General features: G+C 33.6%; 5 protein-coding genes across 5 annotated transcripts; 2 read left to right on the top strand and 3 right to left on the bottom strand.

Annotated features, from left to right (window-relative positions):
• Positions 1-1,983: 1,983 nt before the first annotated feature.
• On the bottom strand, positions 1,984-3,510 carry LOC130592071 (repetitive proline-rich cell wall protein 1-like). Its single transcript, XM_057396210.1, has one exon. It carries the CDS (start codon positions 3,437-3,439, stop codon positions 2,132-2,134), a length of 1,308 nt encoding a protein of 435 aa, XP_057252193.1. The 5' UTR covers positions 3,440-3,510; the 3' UTR covers positions 1,984-2,131.
• A 3,680-nt stretch (positions 3,511-7,190) lies between these two features.
• LOC125499614 (repetitive proline-rich cell wall protein 1-like) lies at positions 7,191-8,744 on the bottom strand. The gene has a single exon (XM_048648636.1). It carries the CDS (start codon positions 8,689-8,691, stop codon positions 7,342-7,344), a length of 1,350 nt encoding a protein of 449 aa, XP_048504593.1. The 5' UTR covers positions 8,692-8,744; the 3' UTR covers positions 7,191-7,341.
• A 2,415-nt stretch (positions 8,745-11,159) lies between these two features.
• On the top strand, positions 11,160-13,721 carry LOC104900314 (60S ribosomal protein L10a). The gene is made up of 6 exons (XM_010687705.3): positions 11,160-11,277; positions 11,384-11,420; positions 12,017-12,236; positions 12,774-12,939; positions 13,173-13,378; positions 13,458-13,721. The coding sequence occupies exons 2-6, from the start codon at positions 11,416-11,418 to the stop codon at positions 13,509-13,511; spliced, it is 651 nt and encodes a 216-aa protein (XP_010686007.1). The 5' UTR covers positions 11,160-11,277; positions 11,384-11,415; the 3' UTR covers positions 13,512-13,721.
• Positions 13,722-15,754: 2,033 nt separating this feature from the next.
• LOC104900313 (repetitive proline-rich cell wall protein 1) lies at positions 15,755-17,169 on the bottom strand. The gene has a single exon (XM_010687704.3). The coding sequence runs from the start codon at positions 16,922-16,924 to the stop codon at positions 15,998-16,000; it is 927 nt and encodes a 308-aa protein (XP_010686006.2). The 5' UTR covers positions 16,925-17,169; the 3' UTR covers positions 15,755-15,997.
• A 4,851-nt stretch (positions 17,170-22,020) lies between these two features.
• Positions 22,021-24,846, top strand: LOC104900312 (ferredoxin, root R-B1). Its single transcript, XM_010687703.4, has 2 exons — positions 22,021-22,181; positions 24,234-24,846. The coding sequence occupies exon 2, from the start codon at positions 24,242-24,244 to the stop codon at positions 24,695-24,697; it is 456 nt and encodes a 151-aa protein (XP_010686005.2). The 5' UTR covers positions 22,021-22,181; positions 24,234-24,241; the 3' UTR covers positions 24,698-24,846.
• The last annotated feature ends 1,182 nt before the right edge of the window (positions 24,847-26,028 follow it).

Here is a 26,028-nt window from a genome sequence, read left to right as displayed (position 1 = left end):
CTTTATTTTATTTTTTTCTATGGGCGTAAGCAACTTGCATTGTTTAAAAATGGGTAATTTTTTGCACGGTCGGTATTTACTAATACCGTCTATATTTCTCTACGTATAATGTTTTTTTTACTTTTTTTTATCTCAAAAATATATAAAATTATTTACTTAGCATGAACCGAACCATATTTTAGTTCCACCATGATCCATGTGAACCAACCACTTTTTTGAGGTTATGTTTCGATACATTGTAGGATAATAGTTAGTCGAGGTCTATAATTGACTAGTAGCTCGAAAGTATAGGCTGTTAGAAACAATGCATAGAAAGCTTGAAACGTTCACTTCTAATAATGGGGAACGTCCACCCTTTGCTTCATTCAACACAATTTTGTAGTTTAAAATTTTAGTGGTTTTTTCTTGCGGAGTTTCCTTATTTTTCTTTTGAGGAGGCGGAGTTTCCTTACTTTAGTCCGCTTAAGAGCCTCTTGATTACATTATGGTTTCAAATTAGATTAGGAAAGATATATTAATTTCCTATTATGTTATGTTCTAGATTCATATTGATATATAGCAGTTTAGATTATTTGCTCCTTGGATTTAACCGCCTCCTCTCTCCTTCTTTTTCTCTCTTCTCTCTCCTCTTCCTCAAAACCCTAATTTTCAACCTAGGGGCTACCACCATCCTTTTGGGCGGTGGTAAGCCCCTTTTCTCGTTTTATTACTAGTTTTTCATATTTATGTTTTCACTAAATCTCAGTCTCTCTCTAATGGAGAGTTTTTTTTACCCATATATTGGGTTATGTCTACCCATATATTGGGTTTTATCTCTCTCCATATGAGAGTTAGAGAATTCATTTTTGGGTTTTTGTGTGATTCAAGATGTTAATTTGTTGATCGAAATTTGTGCGGAGTTGCAACAGATGTCAAGACTTCATTTACATTCACTTGAATTGAATCCGGTTCTACTTCAAAACTACTACAAAAGATCGATAGACCCCCTTGCAGAAGGTTGCATCAGACAACAATATGAAAGGCAAGGGTTTTCAGAAGTGTTAGATCTACTCAACGATCGTGGTTTTATCATATTAGAATTGTATCTATTTCATTTTGATATGTATTTGTTTAGTTTTGACTTCTATTGTAGATGTCGTATGACTTTGAATCAATGAATTAATATTAATTTTTTAAAATAAAAGATTATTTGCTCCTTGAAGACATGGTAGGACTCTTCATGTATATATACTATATAACGAGGTGTTTGTTATCTGACTACTACATCAAATCATTGATAATCAAATAGGAGGAGACACTTATAAATAATCTTATTATAATACATTTTAAAAGCAGAATAAATGGTGGCAAAGACAAGGAAATATTTATGTGTAATTTTGTAAATAAATTTCCCTGAAACTGCTATTGGTAATAACAAAGATTTTTGTATTGCATTTGACAGTGTTGTGTGCTTGAGTTGTGACTTACACGAGTATATATATATATATATATATATATATATATATATATATATATATATATATATATATATATATATATATATATATATATGTATGTATGTTATACATATATATATTTATACATATATATGTATACATATATATGTATGTATATCTATATATACATATATATATATATATATATATATATATATATATATATATATATATACATATATATTATATATATATGTATACATATTTACATATACATATATATCTATATATATATACATATACATATATATATACATATACATATTATCTTAAATATATATATATATATATATAATATATATATATATATATATATATATATATATATATATATATATATATATATATATATATATATATATATCCATAGAAAAACTATCAAATTAAACGACGAGGATAGTTCAAAACTTATATATGTAGTGTTTCGATTACACAATTTTAATCTTTTTCCTTAAGAACGAAAACAAAATATAAGTCTCCACAAACATAGTCCAAAGAGGGAATTATTTATTAATTTGAATATCAAGCAATACAATAGAATATAAAACAACAGCATCACCCAACTTAACTTCTCCAAAGAACATACATTTTGAAGATAAGCAACTCAAAATATTCATTTAACTGTATTTTTTAGCTTAATACCCATATGAAGGACTTGGTGTATATGTTGGAGATTTGTAAATTGGAGATGGAGTATAAACTGGTGACTTGTACACTGGAGATGGAGTGTAAACTGGTGACTTATACATCGGAGAAGGAGTGTAAACCGGTGACTTATACACGGGAGATGGAGTGTAAACAGGTGATTTGTACACAGGGGAAGGAGTGTATACTGGTGACTTATACACTGGGGAAGGAGTATAAATTGGTGACTTGTACACGGGAGAAGGAGTGTATACAGGTGATTTGTACACTGGGAAAGGAGTGTAAACCGGTGACTTGTACACAGGAGAAGGAGTGTAAACCGGTGACTTGTAAACAGGGGATGGAGTGTAAATCGGTGACTTGTACACAGGGGAAGGAGTGTAAACGGGTGACTTGTAAACTGGGGAAGGAGTGTAAACGGGTGACTTGTACACTGGAGATGGAGTGTAAACTGGTGACTTGTAAACTGGAGAAGGAGTGTAAACTGGTGACTTGTACACAGGGGATGGAGTGTAAAGAGGTGACTTGTACACAGGGGAAGGAGTGTAAACGGGTGACTTGTAAACTGGGGAAGGAGTGTAAACCGGTGACTTATACACCGGAGAAGGAGTGTAAACTGGTGATTTGTACATTGGGGAAGGAGTGTAAACGGGTGACTTGTAAACTGGGGAAGAAGTGTACATAGGTGACTTGTAGACCGGAGAAGGAGTGTAAACTGGTGACTTGTACACAGGGGATGGAGTGTAAACCGGTGACTTGTACACGGGGGATGGAGTGTAAACTGGTGACTTGTAGACAGGGGAAGGAGTGTAAACGGGTGACTTGTAGACTGGGGAAGGAGTGTAAACGGGTGACTTGTAAACTGGGGAAGGAGTGTAAACTGGTGACTTGTACACAGGGGAAGGAGTGTAAATCGGTGACTTATGCACCGGAGAAGGAGTGTAAACAGGTGATTTGTACACTGGGGAAGGAGTGTAAACCGGTGACTTGTATACCGGAGAAGGAGTGTAAACTGGTGACTTGTACACTGGGGAAGGAGTGTAAACCGGTGACTTATACACTGGAGAAGGAGTGTAAACCGGTGACTTGTACACCGGGGAAGGAGTGTAAACCGATGACTTATACACCGGAGAAGGAGTGTATACTGGTGATGGAGTATAAACAGGTGACTTATACACTGGAGAATAAGATGGTGTCTTATATGCGGGAGCAGGGCTATAGGTACCGTAATCAGCAGATGAAACTGCTACCAATGTTATGAGAAGGAAGGACATGAAAGAAGCACGATTGAAAGCCATTTTAAAAGAAGAGGATTCTCGAAAGAATTATGTTATTGCTAGAAAAGGAAGAGTTTGAAGTGATGATACTTAGTTAGCAATAAAGGCTTTATATAGAGCCTTTTAGCATCATTTAATAGTATATAAAATCAATAAAATATCAATGTTGAGCAAGTCTTTATTAATTATTATCGGTCGTTATGCACCGGTACCACTTTGTCAGCACAATTTTTCTCCGAAATACGGTTTCGGAGTTGAATCATTGGTACTTATCGCGTTATTTTTTCATCTAGTAGCTGGCAAAGTTCTACGTACCGATGTTAATGATATAATATCATGCTGGCTGCATATAGAAAAATTACCTAACGCAAAAATTAGTCCATTAAATCTTGCATAAATTATATTCACCGACAGCAAGCTAGTTGCATTATGTTATATGTAGATCATTAGATGCCAAGAATCGTTGAGTTAGTCTAAGTTTTCGTGAGAAAAAGATTTATAAGTCAGTTTTTATGATAAGAGTTATTTTGAGAAAACATAATATTCGGTAGATAGCTTGCTGTTTGTGAATTGTGATGCAATGAAATAGTTGGCTTGATGTGTACCAACTACCAAGTAAGTTGAATGTTTCATAACGAGTTGAATTTTTCATCTAATAGTTTGGATAATATATAGATATTAGGTTTTTCCTATGATTTTCCGCGTCGTTACAACAATTGAATTTTTTGTAGAAGACTAAAACTAAAAGTTAACTACCCCTAAAAAAAAAAAAGTTAACTAGTTATTATCTCCAAAGTCCAAGACTCCAACTATATTTAATATATACTTTTAAATTTTTTTATAAATTACTTTCTCCGTTTCAAAATAATTGCACCATTTGGCATTTGGGCACTATTTGTCAATCAACTTTAACAAGTTTTCTCTCACAATTATATAAGAAAAAACATCGTCAAGTGAGATATTATTGTTAAATTTGTCTTAATTAATACGAGGATTTTAAATATCAACCTTACTTTTATAATTTTTACTTATACGCAATTAGAGATATTAACGTTTAAAAAAGCGTCTTGACAAACATGAAAAAGCAAACGGTGCAACTATTTTGAAATGGATGAAGTATCAATTTAGTTGATGTAGTCTAAGCTTACATTTAGTTGGTCGTAGTTTGTGATCCTTCCTTTTAAATCAATATTTAATTGATTTTAAGTCATACGTCATCTATAATAGAAGTTAAAACTAGCAAATACATATCAAATTGGAATATATATATGATTTTAATATAATCACGATTGTTGATTAGATCTAACACTTTCAAAAACTCTCATATTTTACATTAGTGTTTGATACAACATTCTACAAGGGGGTCTATCGATTTGTTGAAGTTTGAAATAGAACTGATTTATTTTAAGTGATTGTAAACGAATTGAAGTATGTCACTTGTTGCAACCCCATATGAAGTTCGATCAACAACAAATCATCCTTTAGAATGACACAAAAAACAAAAAACAAAGTCTCCAAACTCTCACATGAAGAGAGATAAAACTCAAAAACTCTACATTAGGGATAATTAGAAACAATAACATAAAAAGTAGTAAAAGAAAGGGAAAAAAAAGAGAGGCTTAGCACAACCCAAAAGAATGGTGGTAATTCCTAAATTGAAAATTAGGGTTTTGTGGAAGAGAAAAGAGAAAAGATGGGAGGAGACTCGTTGTTTGTTATCCTAATTTATTTAACGTATTGTTATAGAAATTGTAATTTTATTTAAAATTTAGCATGTCAACATTGATTTACCAACAAATAAATAAATTTAGTTTGAAATAATTTAATAGTTTGGCTAATATAAGATTACATTTAATTGGTCGTAGTTTTGAAGTACAATTGGATTTAATTCAAGTGATTGTAAATGAAAAACTAACATTTGTTGCGATCCCACACAAATTCCAATCAACAAATCAATATTTAGAATCACGCAAAAAATAAAAAAACAAAGTCTCCAAAACTCTCACATGAGACAGTTTTAAGTCTTTAGTTGTTATTAAAACTTAATTATTTTATTTCATGAAAAAAAATTGTAAATTAATGTATTTATATGCTATATGTCAGTTCAAAATTATTTATTTGTGAATTGAATTCGAGTCAACTAGAAAATAAAACTACTCCCTATATTTTATTTATTTTCTTTTTTGAAAGAAATTTGTCCCTATATTTATTTGTAAGTTGGCGCAAAGAGCCAAAGACCAAGTCTGAGGCCAGAGGGTGCTAACTTTATATTTTAACAGATTATTTATGCTAATGATAATTCAGAGATGTACTGTGTGTGTTGAATTTTTGCTTAGAGGACATGTTCATCTTGTAGACTTATTAGAAAATGGAATAAATGTGCATGGTCGTCGACCTTCGTGATCCAATTGAGCAAAGATAAAATAAGAGAATGTGCCTATTGAAGAATAAGCCTTAATGTTTTGGGGGAGTTTGGGAGGAAAATTATAATGTTTGGATGACACAATTTTCATCTTTTAAATTAAGAATGAATAATAAGTCTTCACAATAAAAAGAAAATTAATTACAAAAGTAAAAAAAAAAAAAAATTTATTACTTTGAATATAAAGCAATACAATATAACAGAAAAACAGCTTCACCCAGCTTAAACTTCTCAAATTCTGAAGAGACTTTGAAGATAGTAAATCAAAACAAGCATTTGATTGTAGTTTTCTCTTAAGTCTTAATAACAGTATGAATTACTTGAAATGTAAACTCCTAAAACCCTTTATTCTCTCTTTTCTCTCTAAAACCCTAGCCTTTTCTACCTCTTCTTCAACAGTTTAGGGGCTGTCATGGATGATTTCATGCATTGTAATTTGTAAACCCCTTTTTCTCTTTTATTTTTAGTTTTTAGTTCATTTTCTTATTTTGTTGAATAAATTAGTGTCTCTTTATATGAGATCTCTTCAAACCCTGCCCTGCTATGGGGTTTTTAGTCTCTGTTGTGGAGATCTCCTTCTCCCATATGGGAGTTGTGAGTAGGATTTTTATTTTTTTTTTTAGATATGAGAAATTATTTTTATTGGTTGAAGTTTGAGACTCAACATAATAAAGGTATCGGAATCTCGAATGCGGTTAACATGACTCGATCAAGAATGCTCTTCCAAAACTATGTCAGAATGATAGACTTTCTCATCAATAGCTGCTTGATTCAGCAATACAAGGGGGTTGCGCTGTATTGCTTGATCTGGTTCATTGTAGTTTCTTCGAAGGCGAGTTTAATTTAAGCTTGTTTAATTATATCTTATTTTCTTTATTATATATTTATTGTAGATGTTTGGCCTTCAATTAATGAAATTTCTCTTTAAAAAAAGATACTTAAAATGTATATTATTGGAGACTTGTAAGTTGGACATGGCTTGGATATAGATTGGAGACGTGGTATAAATTGAGGAATTATATAGGGCGAAATGAGTGTACAAAGGAGATAGTGTAAATTGGTGACTTGTAACACTTTGGAGGGACTATGGAGTGTATGCAAGGGATTTGTTTGCTTTTCTCTTTACAAATTATAATTCTCACTTTCTCTTTCTTCGTAACAAACTAAACGTTTGCTTATATTAGTTTCATGATATTATGAATTAGAATAAAGTACTATCCAATGAAAAACAACCTAAACACAATGATTTTTCATAAACTATGAAGTAGCAGTGTCACGATGACGAAATTTTCATCTTCTTCCTTAAAAACGAACATGAAATATAAATTTCCACAATATATAAATAAAAAATAGTCAAAAGCAATAATTCTTTATTAATTTGAATATAGAGCAATACAATAGATATGAAACAACTACTTCACCCAACTTAACTTCTCAAACACAAGATACAATAATTTGAAGATATGCAAATCAAAACAATCATTTTAATTGTTGTATTTGCTTAGTATCCGTATGAAGGACTTGGAGTATATGTTGGAGATTTGTAAATTGGAGAAGGGGTATAAACTGGAGTTGGAGAATGAATAGGAGATTTGTATATTGGTGATGCGGTGTAAACTGGTGACTTGTACACAGGGGATGGAGTGTAAGCTGGTGACTTGTACACTGGAGAAGGAGTGTAAACTGGTGACTTGTATACTGGAGAAGGTGTGTAAACCGGTGACTTGTACACGGGAGATGGAGTGTAAACATGTGACTTGTACACAGGGGAAGGAGTGTAAATCGGTGACTTGTAGACAGGGGAAGGAGTGTATACTGGTGACTTATACACTGGGGAAGGAGTGTATACTGGTGACTTATACACTGGGGAAGGAGTGTATACAGGTGATTTGTACACTGGGGAAGGAGTGTAAACCGGTGACTTGTACACAGGAGAAGGAGTACTATATACAGGTGATTTGTACACTGGGGAAGGAGTGTAAACCGGTGACTTGTACACAGGGGATGGAGTGTAAACCGGTGACTTGTAAACAGGGGAAGGAATATAAATGGGTGACTTGTAAATTGGGGAAGGAGTGTAAATGGGTGACTTGTAAACAGGGGAAGGAGTGTAAACCGATGACTTGTACACTGGAGAAGGAGTGTAAACTGGTGACTTGTACACAGGGGATGGAGTGTAAATTGGTGACTTGTACACAGGGGATGGAGTGTAAACAGGTGACTTGTACACAGGAGAAGGAGTGTAAACGGGTGACTTGTAAACTGGGGAAGGAGTGTAAACAGGTGACTTGTACATTGGGGATGGAGTGTACACCGGTGACTTGTATACTGGGGATGGAGTGTAAACCGGTGACTTGTATACTGGGGAAGGAGTATAAACAGGTGACTTGTACACTGGGGAAGGAGTATAAACGGGTGTCTTGTATGTTGGGGATGGAGTGTAAACTGGTGACTTGTACACTGGTGAAGGGGTATAAACTGGAGACTTGTATTCTGGTGACTTGTATATAGGGGATGGAGACTTATAAATTGGTGAAGGAGTATACTTTGGAGATTTATACACTGGTGATGGTGTGTATACGGGAGACTTATACACCGGTGATGGCGTATAAACAGGAGTCTTATATACTGGTGATGGTGAGTAAATTGGAGACTTATAAACAGGTGATGGTGAATAAATTGGAGACTTGTACACTGGAGATGGAGTATAAACAGGCGATTTATACACCGGAGAATAAGATGGTGTCTTATATGCAGGAGCAGGACTGTAGGTACTATAATCACTGGCAGATGCAACTGCTACCAATGTTATGAGAAGGAAGGACATTAAAGAAACACGATTGAGAGTCATTTTGAAGGAATATAGACTTTCGAAAGATTTATGTTATTGCTAGAAAAGGAAGAGTTTATGATATTTAGTTTGCAATAAGGGCTTTATATAGGGCCTTCATTTGCATAATTAAATAGGAGTATAATAATGAAATCAATAAAATATAAACGTTGAGCAAGTGTTACAATATAATTATTTTCGGTAGTTAGGTAACCACAACTTTTCTCCACGATTTTACTCGGAAACAAGGCTTCAGACTTATTACATTAGTCGCAAAGTCGTAGGGAGTAGGCACCATGGTCGTATTTGCATAAATTAAATCTTCCATAAGAACTCGCTGACAGCAAAGCTAGTGGAAGTATGTTACATGTAGATGGCTAGATGCCAAGAATCGTCAAGTTAGTCCAAGTTTTCTTGAGACAATGATTTATATGTCCTTTTTTTTTATGATTGTGTCGTTTTTAGAATATTGTTAAACAAAAGATTTGGTAGCTTTGTGTTTGGAGATTGTGATGCAGGGAAACGTTGGCTTGATGTGTTTTGTGTCTAATTCATTGCTTTAATTTTTTAAGGTCAAATTTCATAAATTTTGACTATGAAATTCGAATTAGAATCCAATTCGAATAAAGATGGATCAAATACGGAGCTTATAAAATCTGAATCGTAGCTTATGCTATTGTAATAATATCAATTTTTTATAATTTTAATTAGTGTATAAAAAAAGATATTAATAGTCAAATATGTGTTTTAGAAATTCTGAAAAGGTTATAAATGGAGCAATGAATTAACGACGGAGGGAGCACCATGGAGACTTTTGAGTACAACACTGAATTTCCTAATGGGTTATACATCTTAGTTCTAGGATAATATATAGATAATGTTATAATTTTTTAGCTTGCTTCTTGAGAACAGGTGAAATGAGAGAAGCATACATTAGCCTAACCTCTTTGCAGATCATTTGGCCTATAAACTAATGTTAAAGTCACCTATCAGTAACCTTCTCTATTTGATAACATATGGTTTAGGTCCAATTTTGTCTAATCTAATATACTTCATTCGTTTCAAAAAAAGTGGAGCACTTCTCTCTTTGTGTGACAATTTTTTGGAGATAAGTGTTTCACTTATTTCGAAACGGAGGAACCATATACCATATATAGGAGGCTTTTTTCGAGAATACTAAAAGCGCCAAATAAATATGAATAATCACTGGATACATAAAATAAAACCGGTGCTTGATTCTCAATCAACCACAAAATATTATTATATTATATTAAATAATTGCAACTTTAATAATAAAATTCAAAAACGTATAATTTTTATACCAATGAGTTCGGCTCCAAATACTCCCTCTGTTTATTTTGTTCGTCCTATTTGAAATTGGGGAAAACCAAGGATCACCGTCATCTAATTTGAGAATATTTCTTGGTATCCATGTAATATTTTATGTATACTTTTTTCTTTTTGATAAGGTAAGAGAAGAAAAGTCTAGTGTTGGACATGCTATTAGACAAGTCGAATCACTATTGGATTTAATCATTATTAGATCACTTTGTCGGACACCAATATTAGGTTAATAACAGATGATCTAATACAAAAGTAAGGATATAAATGAATAGAAAAGATAGAGAATTCAGCACATATAAAAATAAAAAATCCATAATTTTTTTTATATATATATCTACTTTTTCCCTCTATCCAAGATATTCAACTCACAAGTCACAACCACGACTCTTTAATAACCCTATCCAACAAAATCCGTAACTATTAACAACCATGTCCAACGTAATTTTTTTTAGGTTACCGTGTCCTTTAACTATGATTAATCCTCTATAAATCCCGTTCAAAGTGCAAATTAGATTGTAAACACGAGTCTACCATCTAAATTATGCACATCATTTAACACAATGAACAAAACAACATCCTCAATGAACAAACTAAGCAGAAGAACGAAAGAACAACACACGAGACTCAATGAACATCTAAATCAGCAATGAACAACAAGAAAAAAAAAGATGAACATAAGAGGAAATATCTGATGAACAACCACTCAACATAATGAATCGACAAAAAAAACACAATGAACAAAGAAATATCTGCAATAAACAAACTAAGAAACATAAAGATAAATGTTAACAAAGGAGAATCGTCGAGATCGATGTTCATTGGAGAACAGTTGATGTACATTAGTTTCATATGTTCATCAGAGAACAATCAATGTATATTAGTTTGACAGGTTCATTGGAGAACAGTTGATGCACATTAGTTTCATGCGTTTTATGTTCTTTGGACTGCGTTTTGGCCCATGTCTACCATTAGAATGATAGACACAAGTCCACCATCTACCAATTGCGTTTAAAGTTCCCGGGCCAAATGGGCCAATCCCAACAGTTCTTATCTAGGACCATGAAAAAACAATCATTCTATTGTGGGCTTAAGGTTAATGGTTCAGTATAAATCATGACACATCTTAAGAAAATCAAACCATTTGAAATAAGCCCAAATAAAAAAGGCCCATATACATTATACTTAAAATACTTATATTAAAGCTTCTTCTCTCTCATTTCACTTCTTCTTTGCAGCAGCCGCAAAACCCTAGCAATTTCTCTGGTACTTTCTCTCTCTTTATTTCTTCCATAATTTATGTGTTTATTTCAATCTATCATTATCGTCTAACTTCAAATTCGCCATTTTTTGTGATTTTTTTTGTTATAAGGTTTTCGACTTTGCTCAATCTAAGCTTTAATCATGAGGTATGCGCATTTTTCTGATTATGTTGTTTTTAATTCTTCAAATTTTATGTTTTTGATTTCATTTTATCGAATGTTAAATTGTATAATTAGATAATTAATCATGAGATTGTTTGAAGTTTTCGATTTCATTATTTCAAATGTTAAATTGTTTGATTAGATAATTATTCTTGAGGTTATTTGAAGTTTTATTGAATCGAAAGTTGATGTTAGAATCTAATTAGAGCTGTGTTTTAGGTTTTCTGAGTTGTTGTTAAGTTGTGTATATTTATCTGTATTTTTCGCTTATTTTTCTGTATTAAATACTTGTGATTTTTGTACTTTTGGCTGATTTTTTAGTGTAATTAGACAAATTTGTGAAGTGACATTGTTATTATTCTCTAAAATCGTATAATATCTGATGAAATGAAATTTTTGCACTGACTAAATGCAAGTGTTGACGAATTGATGTTCACCTTTAGTAAGGTTTGACACTGAAATCCAATGTGCTGTGTATAACGACAGTGTTCATATCTTATCCCCTGTTCATTGCTTGATTATGAATTTTGAAACCTCTAGCTGTGAGATAGATTTTGAATTCGATATTTTTGTTGTTTTAGTAAGCTTCAGGGAGAAGCTGTGAGAGAAGCTATATCTGGAATTGCAAATGATGCGAAAGAGAAGAATCGCAAGTTCACGGAGACAATTGAGCTCCAGATTGGTTTGAAGAATTATGATCCCCAAAAGGATAAGCGTTTCAGTGGCTCTGTTAAGTTGCCACACATCCCTCGTCCCAAGATGAAAGTTTGCATGCTCGGAGATGCACAACATGTTGAAGAGGTAGCTATTTCTTCCCCTGCTCCCTAAAATTTGTAACAATTTCCCCTAGATGCTTACCCAACATACAACTTTGACCATTATACTCCCAGCTTTTTTTAGCCAAAACCCAAAACTTTTGAAAAATGCAATAGCGATCTCGATGATCACATCTGTTTTTTGTTTGTGTATAATAGTTAATGATATGGTCAAAGCATGTGAATCAAACTCGTACAATCTTAATTCATGGAGAAAGGTCTTGCCTGCAGATTTCTCTTTGGTCACTGTAGCAAAATGCACTTAAAAATGACTTGTGAGTTCCTTGGAAATTGCCAGTTTGCTATGTATGGTTTATGAAATAGTCTTTTTATTTTTCAGCTCTTTGTTACGTACCATGGCATGTTTCTTAACCTAGCGTTATGGCTTGAGATCGTTTCTTGCTATTATTGCTTGTAAAATAGTATGCATTTGGTGATATCTGTGTATTATTCAAGTTTCTATTACTTTGTGTCTGGATTGTATTTCCTCCTCATTACTGATGCATGTTTGATGTTATGGTAGGCTGAGAGAATAGGTCTAGAATGGATGGATGTAGAAGCATTGAAGAAACTTAACAAGAACAAGAAGTTGGTTAAGAAGCTTGCTAAGAAGTACCATGCTTTCCTTGCATCTGAAGCAGTTATTAAGCAGATTCCCCGTTTGCTCGGTCCTGGTCTCAACAAGGCAGGCAAGTATTGATGAGTTGATGACTAGTTGCAATTATTAGATGATTAGCCTATATCCTTATGTGTTTCTAGGGTACTGTGATGTAGTAACTGATTTTAGTTGAGCATACTTTCTAACCAGAGTCCAGCTGGATTCTTTTACTTAATATTGCGTGCACACAGTTTAGATTATGTTTTGTTACATCATTTGCTGTGTGTACCAATTGCACCTTGTAATATGTTCTGATTATTTCAGGCAAGTTCCCCACACTTGTCACCCACCAAGAGCCGTTGGAAAACAAAGTAAATGAGATCAAGGCAACCGTGAAGTTTCAGCTCAAGAAAGTTCTCTGCATGGGAGTCGCTGTTGGTAACTGTAGTATGGAAGAGAAGCAGATCTTCCAAAACGTGCAAATGAGCGTCAACTTTCTTGTTTCACTATTGAAGAAGAATTGGCAAAATGTGAGGGTCTTTTCCTTAAATGCTTGTGATAAGATATATATTGTGCTCATAACTTATTATTTACTTCTGTTTTTGGCAGGTACGATGCTTATACCTTAAGAGTACCATGGGCAAGCCATACCGCATCTTCTAAGAGATTGCCCATCGCCATTTTAGGTTGAATTGCTTTGTAGGAGTTGGAAGTTTTGTTGATCGCCTTTGAGTACTACAATTATATTTGATGTGAGCTTTAGTATACTTGGATTATGTCCTCGAATGTAATGGCTAAAAAATTTCTTCTTAGTTTCATTGTCCTTGGCAACTTTGATATCTATGATATTTTGACCCTTTTGGCAGTTTTGAATTTCCATTTGTTTTGATAGCTATATATCTTTGGATGGTTTATCTTCCATTAGTTTTAAGATATGCTGTGATTTTTGCAATTGTAACGTAGTACCTCTTGGAGCTGTTGATGTTAGATAGAGCTGTCGTGCTTTTTTTCATGAGAAGCATTTGGAAAATGGTTATGGTCAGTAACTCAGTATTTATTACTCCCTCTGTCTTTTATTAGTTTATTCCTTTTGATTTTTGACACTATTCACATACATGACTTTGACTATCTTTTGTAATTTGTATTTAAGGAAAAATATAGTCATGTGAGATTTTGTTTGATTGGATTCGTCTCAATGTGTATTATCCAAATATCAACTTTTTGTAATTTTTGCTTATCGAAAATTAGATATATTAAGGTTCAAATTAGTATTTCGGCAAATGTGCCCCAAAGAAAGGGGTAAACTAATAAAAGACGGAGGGAGTATATGTAGATTATGATTTTTAGTTTTCGTTAAAGCCTATGTAGATAGTGATAAGTTTTCATGTGCCATTAAACCGGACTAAAATGGCATTAAGATTAAGAACTTTCTGAACTTGTCCTATATATCGCCTTAAAGCATTCAGCATAACGGTCAATCTACAAAGTAAACATTACGAAAATTATTAGACGAGACCGTCCAATTTTAATATAAAAGTAGACCTAGTTACTAAATGGATTAAACTAGTCACCGAAAGAAATTAACCTAGTTACTATTGGGCTAATTCTCTTTTTAATATTGGGCTTATCATTGCCTAATTTTAATTTAAAAATAGGCGGTCTCTTACAAGACAAACTCTAAACATTAATGTTCTCTTTTCATGTATTATTATGGTTTTTTTTTCAGAAAATATCTAATAAAGCACAAGTTTTGAAGTTTTGTAGACCTAATAATTTTTTTTGTCTAAAAATACCTATTAAAATATTTTCGATTGTAAATAACAATAATTTTATAAATTTCAGGCCAAAACACCAAATTTCGAGTTTGACTGCAGATGAGCTTAGAGAAGTGAGATGTATAACAGAAAGAAAGAATTGAAAGAGTCTATTATAGGCTAAAAAAAGTCGCTTTAATTTGGTGTTTTGTATGAAATTCATAAAATGGTTGTTATTAACAACTGGAAGTATTATAATAGGTCTTTTTAGATAATGTTTTTTATTAGATTCTTCCCTACAAAACTTGTGTTTTATTAGGTACTTTTTGACAAAAAATCATCTATTAATTACCGATCTCTTTCTTATTCAGACCATTTTGAAACTCGAAACCCTTTGCAGTATTTCCAAATCGTCAACTAGTATTATATGCAGAGGATGTACTGTGAATAAATATATATTGTCAAACTAGTTTATATTAAGCCAAATTGTGTCATTTAATTTAAAACAATGTCACTTATCAAGTCAAGAATGATTACTGTAAAACAAATGGTAACTTTTATTCTTAAATGAGTCGCTTTTACATAAATATAAATGACATGTTAGTTTATGCAATAAAAAGGTTAATTTTTAGTAATTTATGTATGGCAAAAATTATCCCTATACATAATTAATTATTATATATCCGTCTCATACAAGAATTTGACATATGACATATTTATTGCATAGTTTTACTATGCATTCGTCTTCCATGATTAATCATTTGACAGGAGTATACATTTCTCTATGTTGTCCTGGTATTTACTAAATTTTTACTCAGCACCCTTATCTATTTCAAAGTCTTATCACTTATGGTAATCACATTTGGGGATTTTAGATTTTAATATAGTCCATTTACAAAAAGAAAGGTACAACATAATCACTTATGTCAATGTATAAAGTCGGCTTTTATTTTCAAATTTTTAATAGAAATTATAAAAAATAGATAGTTTGAAAATATTTAACTAGAATAATGCAACATATTATCTACCAATACTTGATTTTATACATTTTGAGCATTTCGATTGAAGCTAAAACTTATAAATAGTATAAAAGTTTAAATAACGAAATAGAGGAAAACGGAGAGAGTACTATATACATACATTTTTAACTCGTACGAAACGAATACCACTGTCATTAATTTGAATATGAAACCACACCAGGACTCGAGGAGATAAGCAGTTACGAACAACAATTTACCTAACCACATCATCTCCAACTACGAGGGAAGTACAACAAAGAAATGCATATATTTAACACAACAATAATTCATTCGAATTGAAGCTTATTCATAGTAATCTTATTAACTTAAGAGCATAAGAAGGAGCCATCTATTTTCGCGACCGAAAAATCAGTATTCAATAAGCTGGTGGAGTGTACATCGGAGACTCATACTTTGGTGGTGGGGTGTAAGTAGGGGGAGATGTATAGACTGGAGACTTGTATACTGGTGAAGGTGTGTAAGTGGGGGGCTTGTACTTTGGTGATGGGGTGTAATCCGGAGATTTATATACTGGTGATGGGGTGTATGTTGGTGATTTGTATGTTGGGGATGGAGTGTATACTGGAGATTCATACATTGCGGATGGTGGTGTGTAAGTCGGGGATTTGTATATTGGTGATGGAGTGTATTCGGGTGATTCATATACTGGTGACTTGTATATGAGAGGAGAATAAACTGGTGATGGACTATAAACTGGAGATTTGTAAACTGGTGATGGAGTATATGTTGGAGATTCATACACGGGTGGTGACGAGTATTTTGGGGATTCATAGACTGGCGATGGACTGTAAACTGGGGACTTGTAAACTGGCGATGGAGTGTATTTTGGAGATTCATACACTGGTGGTGCCGAGTATTTTGGAGACTCGTAGACTGGCGATGGAATGTAAACTGGTGATTTGTAAACTGGCGATGGAGTGTATTTTGGAGATTCATACACTGGTGGTGCCGAGTATTTTGGGGACTCGTAGACTGGTGATGGACTGTAAACTGGAGACTTGTAAACTGGCGATGGAGTGTATGTTGGAGATTCATACACTGGTGGTGCCGAGTATTTTGGAGACTCATATACCGATGATGGCGTGTGCTTAGAGTATTTATAAACCGGTGGTGAGTATACATAGGATGGTGTATACATAGGTGGTGGACTATAAGAAGGTGCCTCATACTCTGGAGAATAAGAGGGTGCCTTATAGCCTGGAGAATAATAGTCACGAGCAGATGAAATTGCCACCAAGCTCATGAGCAGGAAAGAGATGAATGTAGCATGATTAAGAGCCATTTTCTCAGAAGAAGATTCTCGCAATATCTTTGAAAATGGTGAATGAGGGAGAAGTTGTGAAGTACTATATGATTTGTAAAGGGCCTATATATAATTTTCCTTGGCATCATTTTATGACGTAAAATCACTAAAAAAATGTTTGAAAGTTGAGCAAGTCTTCAATGATTTAATAACTAGTTTCACTAGGTATATATCACCTTTGTCAGCACAACTTTGTCAATGAAATACATAGTTGAATTGTTCCTTTGATGTGAATGTAGCGTTTTACAAATTAGAGTACATTCATACATTAGCTGCAAGTAAGCCTACGATATGAAAGCAATGAACTTTTATATAGCTACGTTAAGTTTTACCATGGAATATTTAATGATACGTTTATTCATTTATATAGAAAAAAAACTCGTATTAGGATAGTAGAGATTTAAAAATTTAAAAGATAAAATATAATTGTGGAATATTGATACTTTTGACTAAATATCTTTTATCCAACGACCAAATCAATAGGACTATAGGAGTAGATTCAGAAATAATGGGAGTATGTGGTAATATACTAATGATAGTTGGTCGTAACTCTTAATGATAGCAAGGTATACAAGCTGAATACAAAAGTAGACATGATCAACATGAATTGGGTTTCGTATTTTAAGATTCTGATGAAATTTTGTGGATAATACATGCAAGGAAAGTTGGCAAGAACAGGAGTTGATTAAGCATCCGAGACTGAGCATGTTTATGCATGGCTGGTAGAGGGCACATGCAAGTCCATGCAGGCTTTCATTTTCCGATGCATGTATGGTGTCGCATGCTCGTGCAACTAGTTCTCTAGTTGAGATCTTTGTTTTCAGGCACCACAAGTCCACAACGAATGAGATATCACAAACACTCTTAGGCACATTTTAACGTTCTACTTAAAGGAGAGTTGTAATTAACTCAGTGTTGGACGAGTTACTATAATTTGTTGAATTGCTAGCTAATAGCATTATTAATGGTACGCTTTTCTCCTACTTGTTAGCGATGAAATTTTTTCACATATAACGACTTTTGTCAGTGTCTTTAGTAGTTGCTCCCTAAATTCTCCTATCTTTATACGTTACTCCCTGCGCTACATATAATAAACTTCTCAATTGGAGAAATGAGAAGATTGTTATCTACAACTCTTTTAGAAGATATGAAAAGTTTATTACGAAATAGAGTGAGTATTACACAAGTTTCATATATATATGAATGAAAGATACTTGTATATCTTTAATTGCTTAAGCTTTGAACTAGTCAAGTAATCCATTTATATTTGTCATCAAAATCAACTACTACTAGGAACTTTTGCACCAAAATAAAACTACTACTAGGACTTGGTAAATTTAGATGAAAATATTGTCGAGTGTTATACTACATGATAATCGACAAATCTAGTTTTTGTTTTCCATTCAAAATTTCAACCCATATATTTTGCATCCACTTGTACAAACTACATGAACAATATTAGCTTTGTTATCCAAAAAAACACACACATAAAATATTAGTATATCAAGATTATGGAAGTAAGAACAAGCCAAAGTCTCAACCTCCCCTATTTACCCGAATAGTCAAATACTAAACTTATACCATTTCAATTTATGGTTCTAAAGGTCGAGTAGATCAGTAGTACATTCATGCCTAATGACCTAATATGATGTGAGTTGTGACATGTTATTATTTGTTCTTTTATTTTATTTTTTCCATGGGTTGTTGATTTCTTAAGTTATAAATCAACAAATGGAGATTTGACATGTTATATAATTGTGTTCTTGAAATAAAAAAGAAAAAGAGATTGTTAATGAACAGTTACATATACCTTTGGAAAATCGTGATTCTTGTTGAAGCCCATTAAGTGCCCACTTGTGAGTGTCACACATTGGAGAAAGAGGAGAGAATAAACCACTTTATAAGATAAGGACTAAGGAGTTATTCCTCCTATCACCAATTGCTTTTAGGATGGAACCTCCTAACTTGTAAGTGGGCAAAACTCTCCTCCTCCTTACTGGGTTACCCAGGCCCATTTTCATATAAATCTAAAAATTAACATGGTATCAGAACCCAGGTTGCGGGTCTCGTCTAAACTGGATGTTTGATAGCTACTGGATAAGGATTTACCTCGACAGGATGTCTAGCCCCTAAGAACCTAAATCTCTATACATAATCTATTTACCAGTTACCACACATTTGGTAGGAAAGAATGAGAGTTTGGGGGTCAAAAATCAAAATGTAAGATATAGAGTGAAACTAATGCATGGGAATACTTTGTAAATAAATGTACTACCATATAATTTCAATTATAATCCTACCCACCATTCATTATTGTTAACTAGGTAGTAAACTCAACTTGTCTGAAGAAGGGTTGGAGTGAGACAGGCTATTCAATTTATACTAATTTTAGACATTGAAGATAATTAAGGCCAAACATAAAGGAGTACGAAGAGTATTAACTTTGTAACTATCTTAATTAGGATAAAACTATGGGCCGGGGACAATCTTCTTTCCTGCCAATTGCCAAACCACTTTGACAAGATGGCCAATTAAAAAAATATGTGTTTTCTCTCGACAAAATGGATCCATCAGTAATAAACCTGATCAAAGTGAGCACGGCCCACAAGCCAGGTCCGATCAAAAAAAATGTTCAGGCTTGGGCAGATTTTTTTGGTCCGAATTCGAACCCAACCAGATTTTTTGGTTTGGGATGAGATATATTGTTATAATACGATAGGATTCAGTATCATAATTGATGGAGCGGATTCATGTTCAAAGATATTCGGTGAAATGAGTTCGTGGTATCAAAATTAGATTAATTATCTACGTTGTAAGCATAGACAATGCGACTTAGAGATGGCCAATCCAACCCACCTAACCCAACCCACCTCGTGGGCCGTATCGGTAGGATCCACAAAAAGCCCGGTCCAACCCAGCTCGAATTGTGAAATTGGTGGGTAGATCGTGGGCAGATTTCTTGACCCCAGCCCACTAAAGCCTGCTACTATAATCGGTCAGCCCAAACCACGAAACCTGACCAGCCGGGCCCATGAACCGGACCAGCCTACAAGTAAATATTGAATCACATTGTGTATATTTTAATCAAATTGTATATATTTTAATCAAATTGCATATATCATAATTCAATCAAATTTTAAAATAATGAAATTATTCATTAATATTAATAATTGTATATATTTTAATTCATTTTAAAGATTTTATGTTACAATAATGAATAATTTCAATGATTAAATAATTTTGAAAATGAATTCTCATGTCGGCCCGCTAGCCCGGTCCAGTCCACTAGACCCACTAACCGCTTCTCGAACCGTGAAAACTGGTAATAGACCGGTGTGGGCCAAGATTTTTCAGTCCACGGACCAGCCCGCCCAACCCATGAATTTCACGGTCCGATCCTGGACCGTGAAATTTCAACCCAATTAGCTACGACCCACGGTCCGACCCGCCTAGCTCGTACCAGCGGCCATCACTACAATGCGTTATAGTCTAGTAGAATTGTAAATCAAATTGTTTTTGAAAGAGAATAAGACTCTATTAACATATAACTAGCATGATGAAAGCTACTCCCTAGTCCCTCCTCACTCTTGTGAATTTTATGAGCAACAATACGCCTTGGTTTTAACTATCTTATCAGTTCAACTCATTTCACCTACCTTATCAGTTTTAGATTTATTTCATCTTATATTCCTAAACAAAGCCTTGGTTTTGGAACTTTTTTTTTAGGTATAAATTGCTATCAATAGAGTTTTGTAAATTATTGTTGTTTGTAATCTTAATTAAAAAATGATAAGAACATAGTTGCAGACTTACGATAGTATTAACCTTTAGTTAACTTTAGTTTATTATTATTGTTTTAGTAGCGAAGGTGCTATTCTCTTTTCTTTTCAATGTGATTACTAGATGATTATTTTATTGTTTGGATCTTGGTAAATAATGGTTAAAGAAGATGAACCTGTGGAACATGCGATATTAGACCCAACAAATGTGGCTTCCCATTCTCCTTAAGAGCCAGCCAACTTTGGCACGGCAAGCGGCTGCTAAAAATAACATTAATCTCAAATTATGTGAAAGGATCTTGGATATTGTCCGGGTCAATTATTGAGATCCTGTTCTTTTAGGTATAGTTTTGATTTCAACTCAACTCAGCTCATTTTAGTTCATCTGTTTTTTTCTCACAATTTTACTTCAATTCATATCGTTTCACTTCAGTTTGATTCAGCCCAAAAGATCAGGACTAAATTTGCTTCTAGAAAAAAGACCAAAAACTTAACTCTTGTTATTATGAGGAACAAAACTTCTTAGGCGGACCGCGTTCACAATAATTTATTGTGTACTCAAACTAACTTTATTACATAAAAACTAATTATATAAGAAAAAACGGACTAAATTATACGAAAACTGACTATATCATACAAAAACTGTTTATTTAAAAGGTGATTATATTATATAAAACTTGACTATATCAAGCGAAAACTAACTACTCCCTATGTCCCATTTTATAATTCTCGTATTCCATTTTGGATGTCCCAAAATGTTATTCTCATTTTTTAACATCACTTTTTACTCTCTCTCTCCACCTTTTCACATTGGTTTTTGATACCCTCATTTAATGTTCATTCAATCTCGTTAGTTGGGTACTAATAGAACATTGTTTACTTTTTCTCTCCTCTTTTTACATGCTCACTCATTTAATGTTCTAATTCTTTTTCATTTTTTTATATCTATAATTACAAAAAAACACAACAACTCTCAACGTAAGTACATAATAATAATGTTTTCCTTGATTCTCGTATTCAAAGAGAAACAAAAAGTATAAAATAGAATGGAAGGAGTACTATATATCATATATACTTTCCGGCACACAATTAGTTATTATGAATAGTATCAAGAATATCTTGATCTAATGGTTAAGATTGAGGTGATGTGAACGATAAGTCACATGTTCGAAATCCCTCATCCTCTTTCTTTATACTTTATACTACTTTCGTGGCTCATGGGGGTTCGAAAAAAGTTATTATCAACAGCTATATTCAAGTATCTTCACTTACCTAATTAGGACATTTGCCCTTAACCAAGGGTCATACTTCTATTTTCTAGTTCTCTCTCTACAATTATATTTTCAATGTGCGGCAGCCGGCACACTATATAATATTTGGCCTTCGCTTTTTCAGTCAAACCTTCTTGTATTCTCCGCACTTCTTTCTCTTTCCGCTCTTTCTGCCTAAAACATCTGGTAAATCTCTTTCTCTATTTTTTCTTTTTGTATATCTACATGATACTTTTGCCGATTTCTCTTTCTGTTGTACAATTTAATCTGGGTTTTTGTTACCTTTGATTTCTTTGTTGTTTCTTCTTTAATTGATTATGTGGGTACTTAAATTTACTGATAAAAATGATGTTTTTGGATTTATGTTTCAATTTGAAAGTGACCATCTTTCAAGGAAAATAACGAAACAATCAACATCATTATTTTCAGATCAATTTTGGCAGCAATTGTATTTCAAGTTTTGATTTTTTTGGTTGTTCTTGTTGACACTTGCTAGACTACACCCACCAACCAAAAAAAATAAAATTTAAGGGGATAAAATTTTATGATCAATTATTTATGCATAATTCAGTTAACAATTGAAAATTCATATGACAATTTCAACTCTTGTGATAGTTTTATTTATTAAGAGTTTTTTGAGAGAAGTGTTTCACTTATTTCAGATGGGATGAAGTATGACTGTATGAGTTATTTGTGATATTTTGAGTGAAAGAAGCACTAACAATTGATAGTTGTACTGGATGATTATTCTTGCTTCATTCTTATTGTCTCATGTAGTCCTACTGTGATTGTTAAACTGAAAGGGTTCATGTAAATGGAAATTATTTGTATGGGAGAGGAGTGAGATGTGAAATGTGTCGAAATCGCTACGCTTTTTATTGTTAGTATGGATATAACTAAGACTAGAAGCTGTATGTTCTCATCTATCATCTAATGTCAAGTGGTTGATCTGCGTTTAGGTAGTAGTTAAGATGAAGAATCTGAAGTATGTTCTATATTGTATGTGAACAATGTGGTTGGCTTTATTTACTTAAATTGAATGTGATCCTTGAATTATGTCTTGCTTGTTTCGAAGCTTTGTTGCGTTTGCTTCAAGTGAATAATTTATGGCCAAAGCCAAATTGTCTATGTTTTGGAAGTTATGTGTGAAATGGTATTTTCTTGATTCTAGACGATATAATTTGTTGAGTAAGGCAAGATGTGCAGTTGGGGGTAAACTATTACTGGAGTATTTCTCTCATTTGTTTTAAATGATTCACACATTTGTATGAGCTTTGCTTGTATGCTTCATTCTGGCATGATCGTACTTATTCTGGGAGGACTACATGCTTTTGTAGTAGCTTAGTGCTTTGTTTTCTGAGATTATATCTCAGAATTTTGCTGTTCATCGAAATTTTCTGATTGTGAATAAAAGTAGCCAACCTCCATAATTACCACAAGCTCTCTAAGTGCAATTACCTTCCTTAGCATCTAAGGACCTTGCATGCTAATCCTCATAGTGTTCACAGTTTGCCTTTTAATGTATTAGGCATGTATGCACTGAACCTAGAGTGTCACTATTAACAGTGATAGCCCACAATAACTTCAAAATAGCTGCTCTACTCCATAAGGTAATATTCGTGATGTTCCGTCCTCCTGAGATGCTGGGCAGACACATATTAGCCCAGGAAATTGGAGCTTTTCTAGACTCTTCAGTTTTCACTTTTCACTTTTCAGTCCCAAATTTTGTACACACAGACTCCACTTTTAATGATTTTCTTTGGAATTGGGGAAATTCGAGCCCAATAGTTTTGTATAATACTCTAATCATATACATGTTTCAATTTGAAAGCAACCATTTTTAAGGAAAATAACAAAAAAATCAACATCGTTATGTTCAGATCAAGTTTGGCAGCAATTGTTTGGTGTTTCGTGATGTTAACAGTAATGATTGTTAGAGTGATTCAATGGGAATTTTCTTGTATCTAGGACTTGGAGCTTTTGGTCGTGTATTCTTAACTGTTGCAACTTATAACAGGGGATTTTGGGGAGATACCTGGGGGAAAATAAGGACAGTTTCAGAAAGTGTAAGAAACAGAGTGTCTTAGTGTGTAATAACTAATAACTGAGGTGGCTAAGATTCACTCATCATGTTGTAGCTATCGGAACTCATGAAGCTGTTTTATCTTGCAATATACTCAATTGTGTTTGTATTAACCAAGTTGAAATCCTCCTGAAAATGTTGGTTGATGAATTTAGGCCGAAAAATGTCGACTGTGAACGTCCCTGCCCAATGCATGCTTAGGACCATCCCAAAGACAGCAGCTATGACCCCGATGGTCAAGTGCCCTGTATCTTTGGGTTCAGTTAAAAGCATCTCAAAGTCATTTGGCTTGAAATCATCTTCTTCCTTCAGAACTACTGCAATGGCAGTATACAAGGTAAAGTTGATCGGGCCAGATGGGGAAGTAAGCGAGTTTGATGCCCCGGATGACTGCTACATCCTGGATTCAGCCGAGAATGAAGGTGTTGAGATACCTTACTCATGCAGGGCAGGTGCCTGCTCAACCTGTGCCGGGAAGCTTGAAACTGGAACTGTTGATCAGTCAGATGGATCCTTCCTTGATGATGGTCAAATGGACAGCGGTTATTTGCTCACCTGTGTTTCTTACCCTCGATCTGACTGTGTTATTCATACCCACAAAGAGGGTGATCTCTACTAATGTATTAGTCAGGTTTGAAGTTCCTCAATTTAGTGGCAGTGAAGAACTGAGTATAGACTATATATTTCGAGTGTGTTGCTGATGCTCGTACGTCGTGGATTGTAGTTTTCTGATGTAATAAATCGCGCAATTGTTGGTTCTTGCTTTTAGTACCTCTGTTTTCTGTTGCATTTGCTGATCAGAGAAGTCAATATCTGAAATGTAGTTATTGAAGTGCTAGAGACTCGAATCGCTTACCTTAAACTTGGAAGGCCTATATCTTTTGCACATTTTCATCCCCATATTGTTTGTTGAGAATTTATCCTTTGTTTGGGTGGAATTTATCTTCTAAGAAAACCGATTTTTCTATTTTTCCTTTGTTTGGGTTGTTGAGGATGCAATGATAAATAAAATAATAGGAACTAATGCCAAAATTTTCAACCTTTTTTTACATTCCTCATTTCCCTCCTCCCATCATCTCTTTCGCATTTCCGTTTCTCCCTTTTCTCTTATATTTTTTACAAGGAACTAATCTATAATTGCGATAACATTTGCAAAATGGTTTTTTTCAAGAGAAGATTATTTATATGCTTAAGGGTGAGAAGCATTTTCGGTTTTCCCTTTCGTTTCTCTCCCACTCTTTTTCTTGGCCTCTACTTCTCTTTCGTCGTTTGCCTTTAAACTTTTCTTGTGAGAAACCAAACTGAAGAAAAATGAGTTACAATTTTATTATTATATTTGTCCAATAAAGTTTTATAGTCTATTATTGAAGATGTTTCTTCTTGAGAGCCTTAAAAATAGATCAATAATTGTTTTTTTTTTTTGCCCTCTTTTGAGAACCCGTGGTAAGATGAGTTTCCTCAGAGCTGTCCCCGCATAGGGCCACTTACACAGAGGCCGAACAGAATAGGAAGTCATACCATTGGACTCAAGAGTCCTTAGTAATAATAAATTGTTGTTTATGACAAGTCATCCATGGATGAATCATGAAACAATACAAGCTTAATGATTATTGGGCCTATGTTCTTCCTTTCTTTGATGACAAGTGATTAGCCCAGTATCATTGCTGAAGCAGGTCCATAGCCCATAACGAATGAAATTAAGCAATAAAATAGGCCTGAATAGAAAAGGTTCAATACTCTCAATCATTTGGTTAAATTACAATCAGAATCATTCCACTAATAAAAGGTTTTCTAAGTGATTAAACTTTTGACAAGTAGAGTGAGGAGAATAAGAATAAAGTGTTGTTTCTTTTTTCTTGATACAACTTTGAAAGTCTATAATTAGTATGACAATCGAAAAAGGTTGGTTGTCCAAATTAATTTGCGTTGGGAAGATCTGATTCTTAATGT

The sequence above is a fragment of the Beta vulgaris genome, chromosome 7 (genome assembly GCF_026745355.1).
Source record: "Beta vulgaris subsp. vulgaris cultivar EL10 chromosome 7, EL10.2, whole genome shotgun sequence".
Lineage (NCBI taxonomy): Eukaryota > Viridiplantae > Streptophyta > Magnoliopsida > Caryophyllales > Amaranthaceae > Beta > Beta vulgaris.
This window is presented reverse-complemented; position numbering and strand designations above follow the sequence as displayed.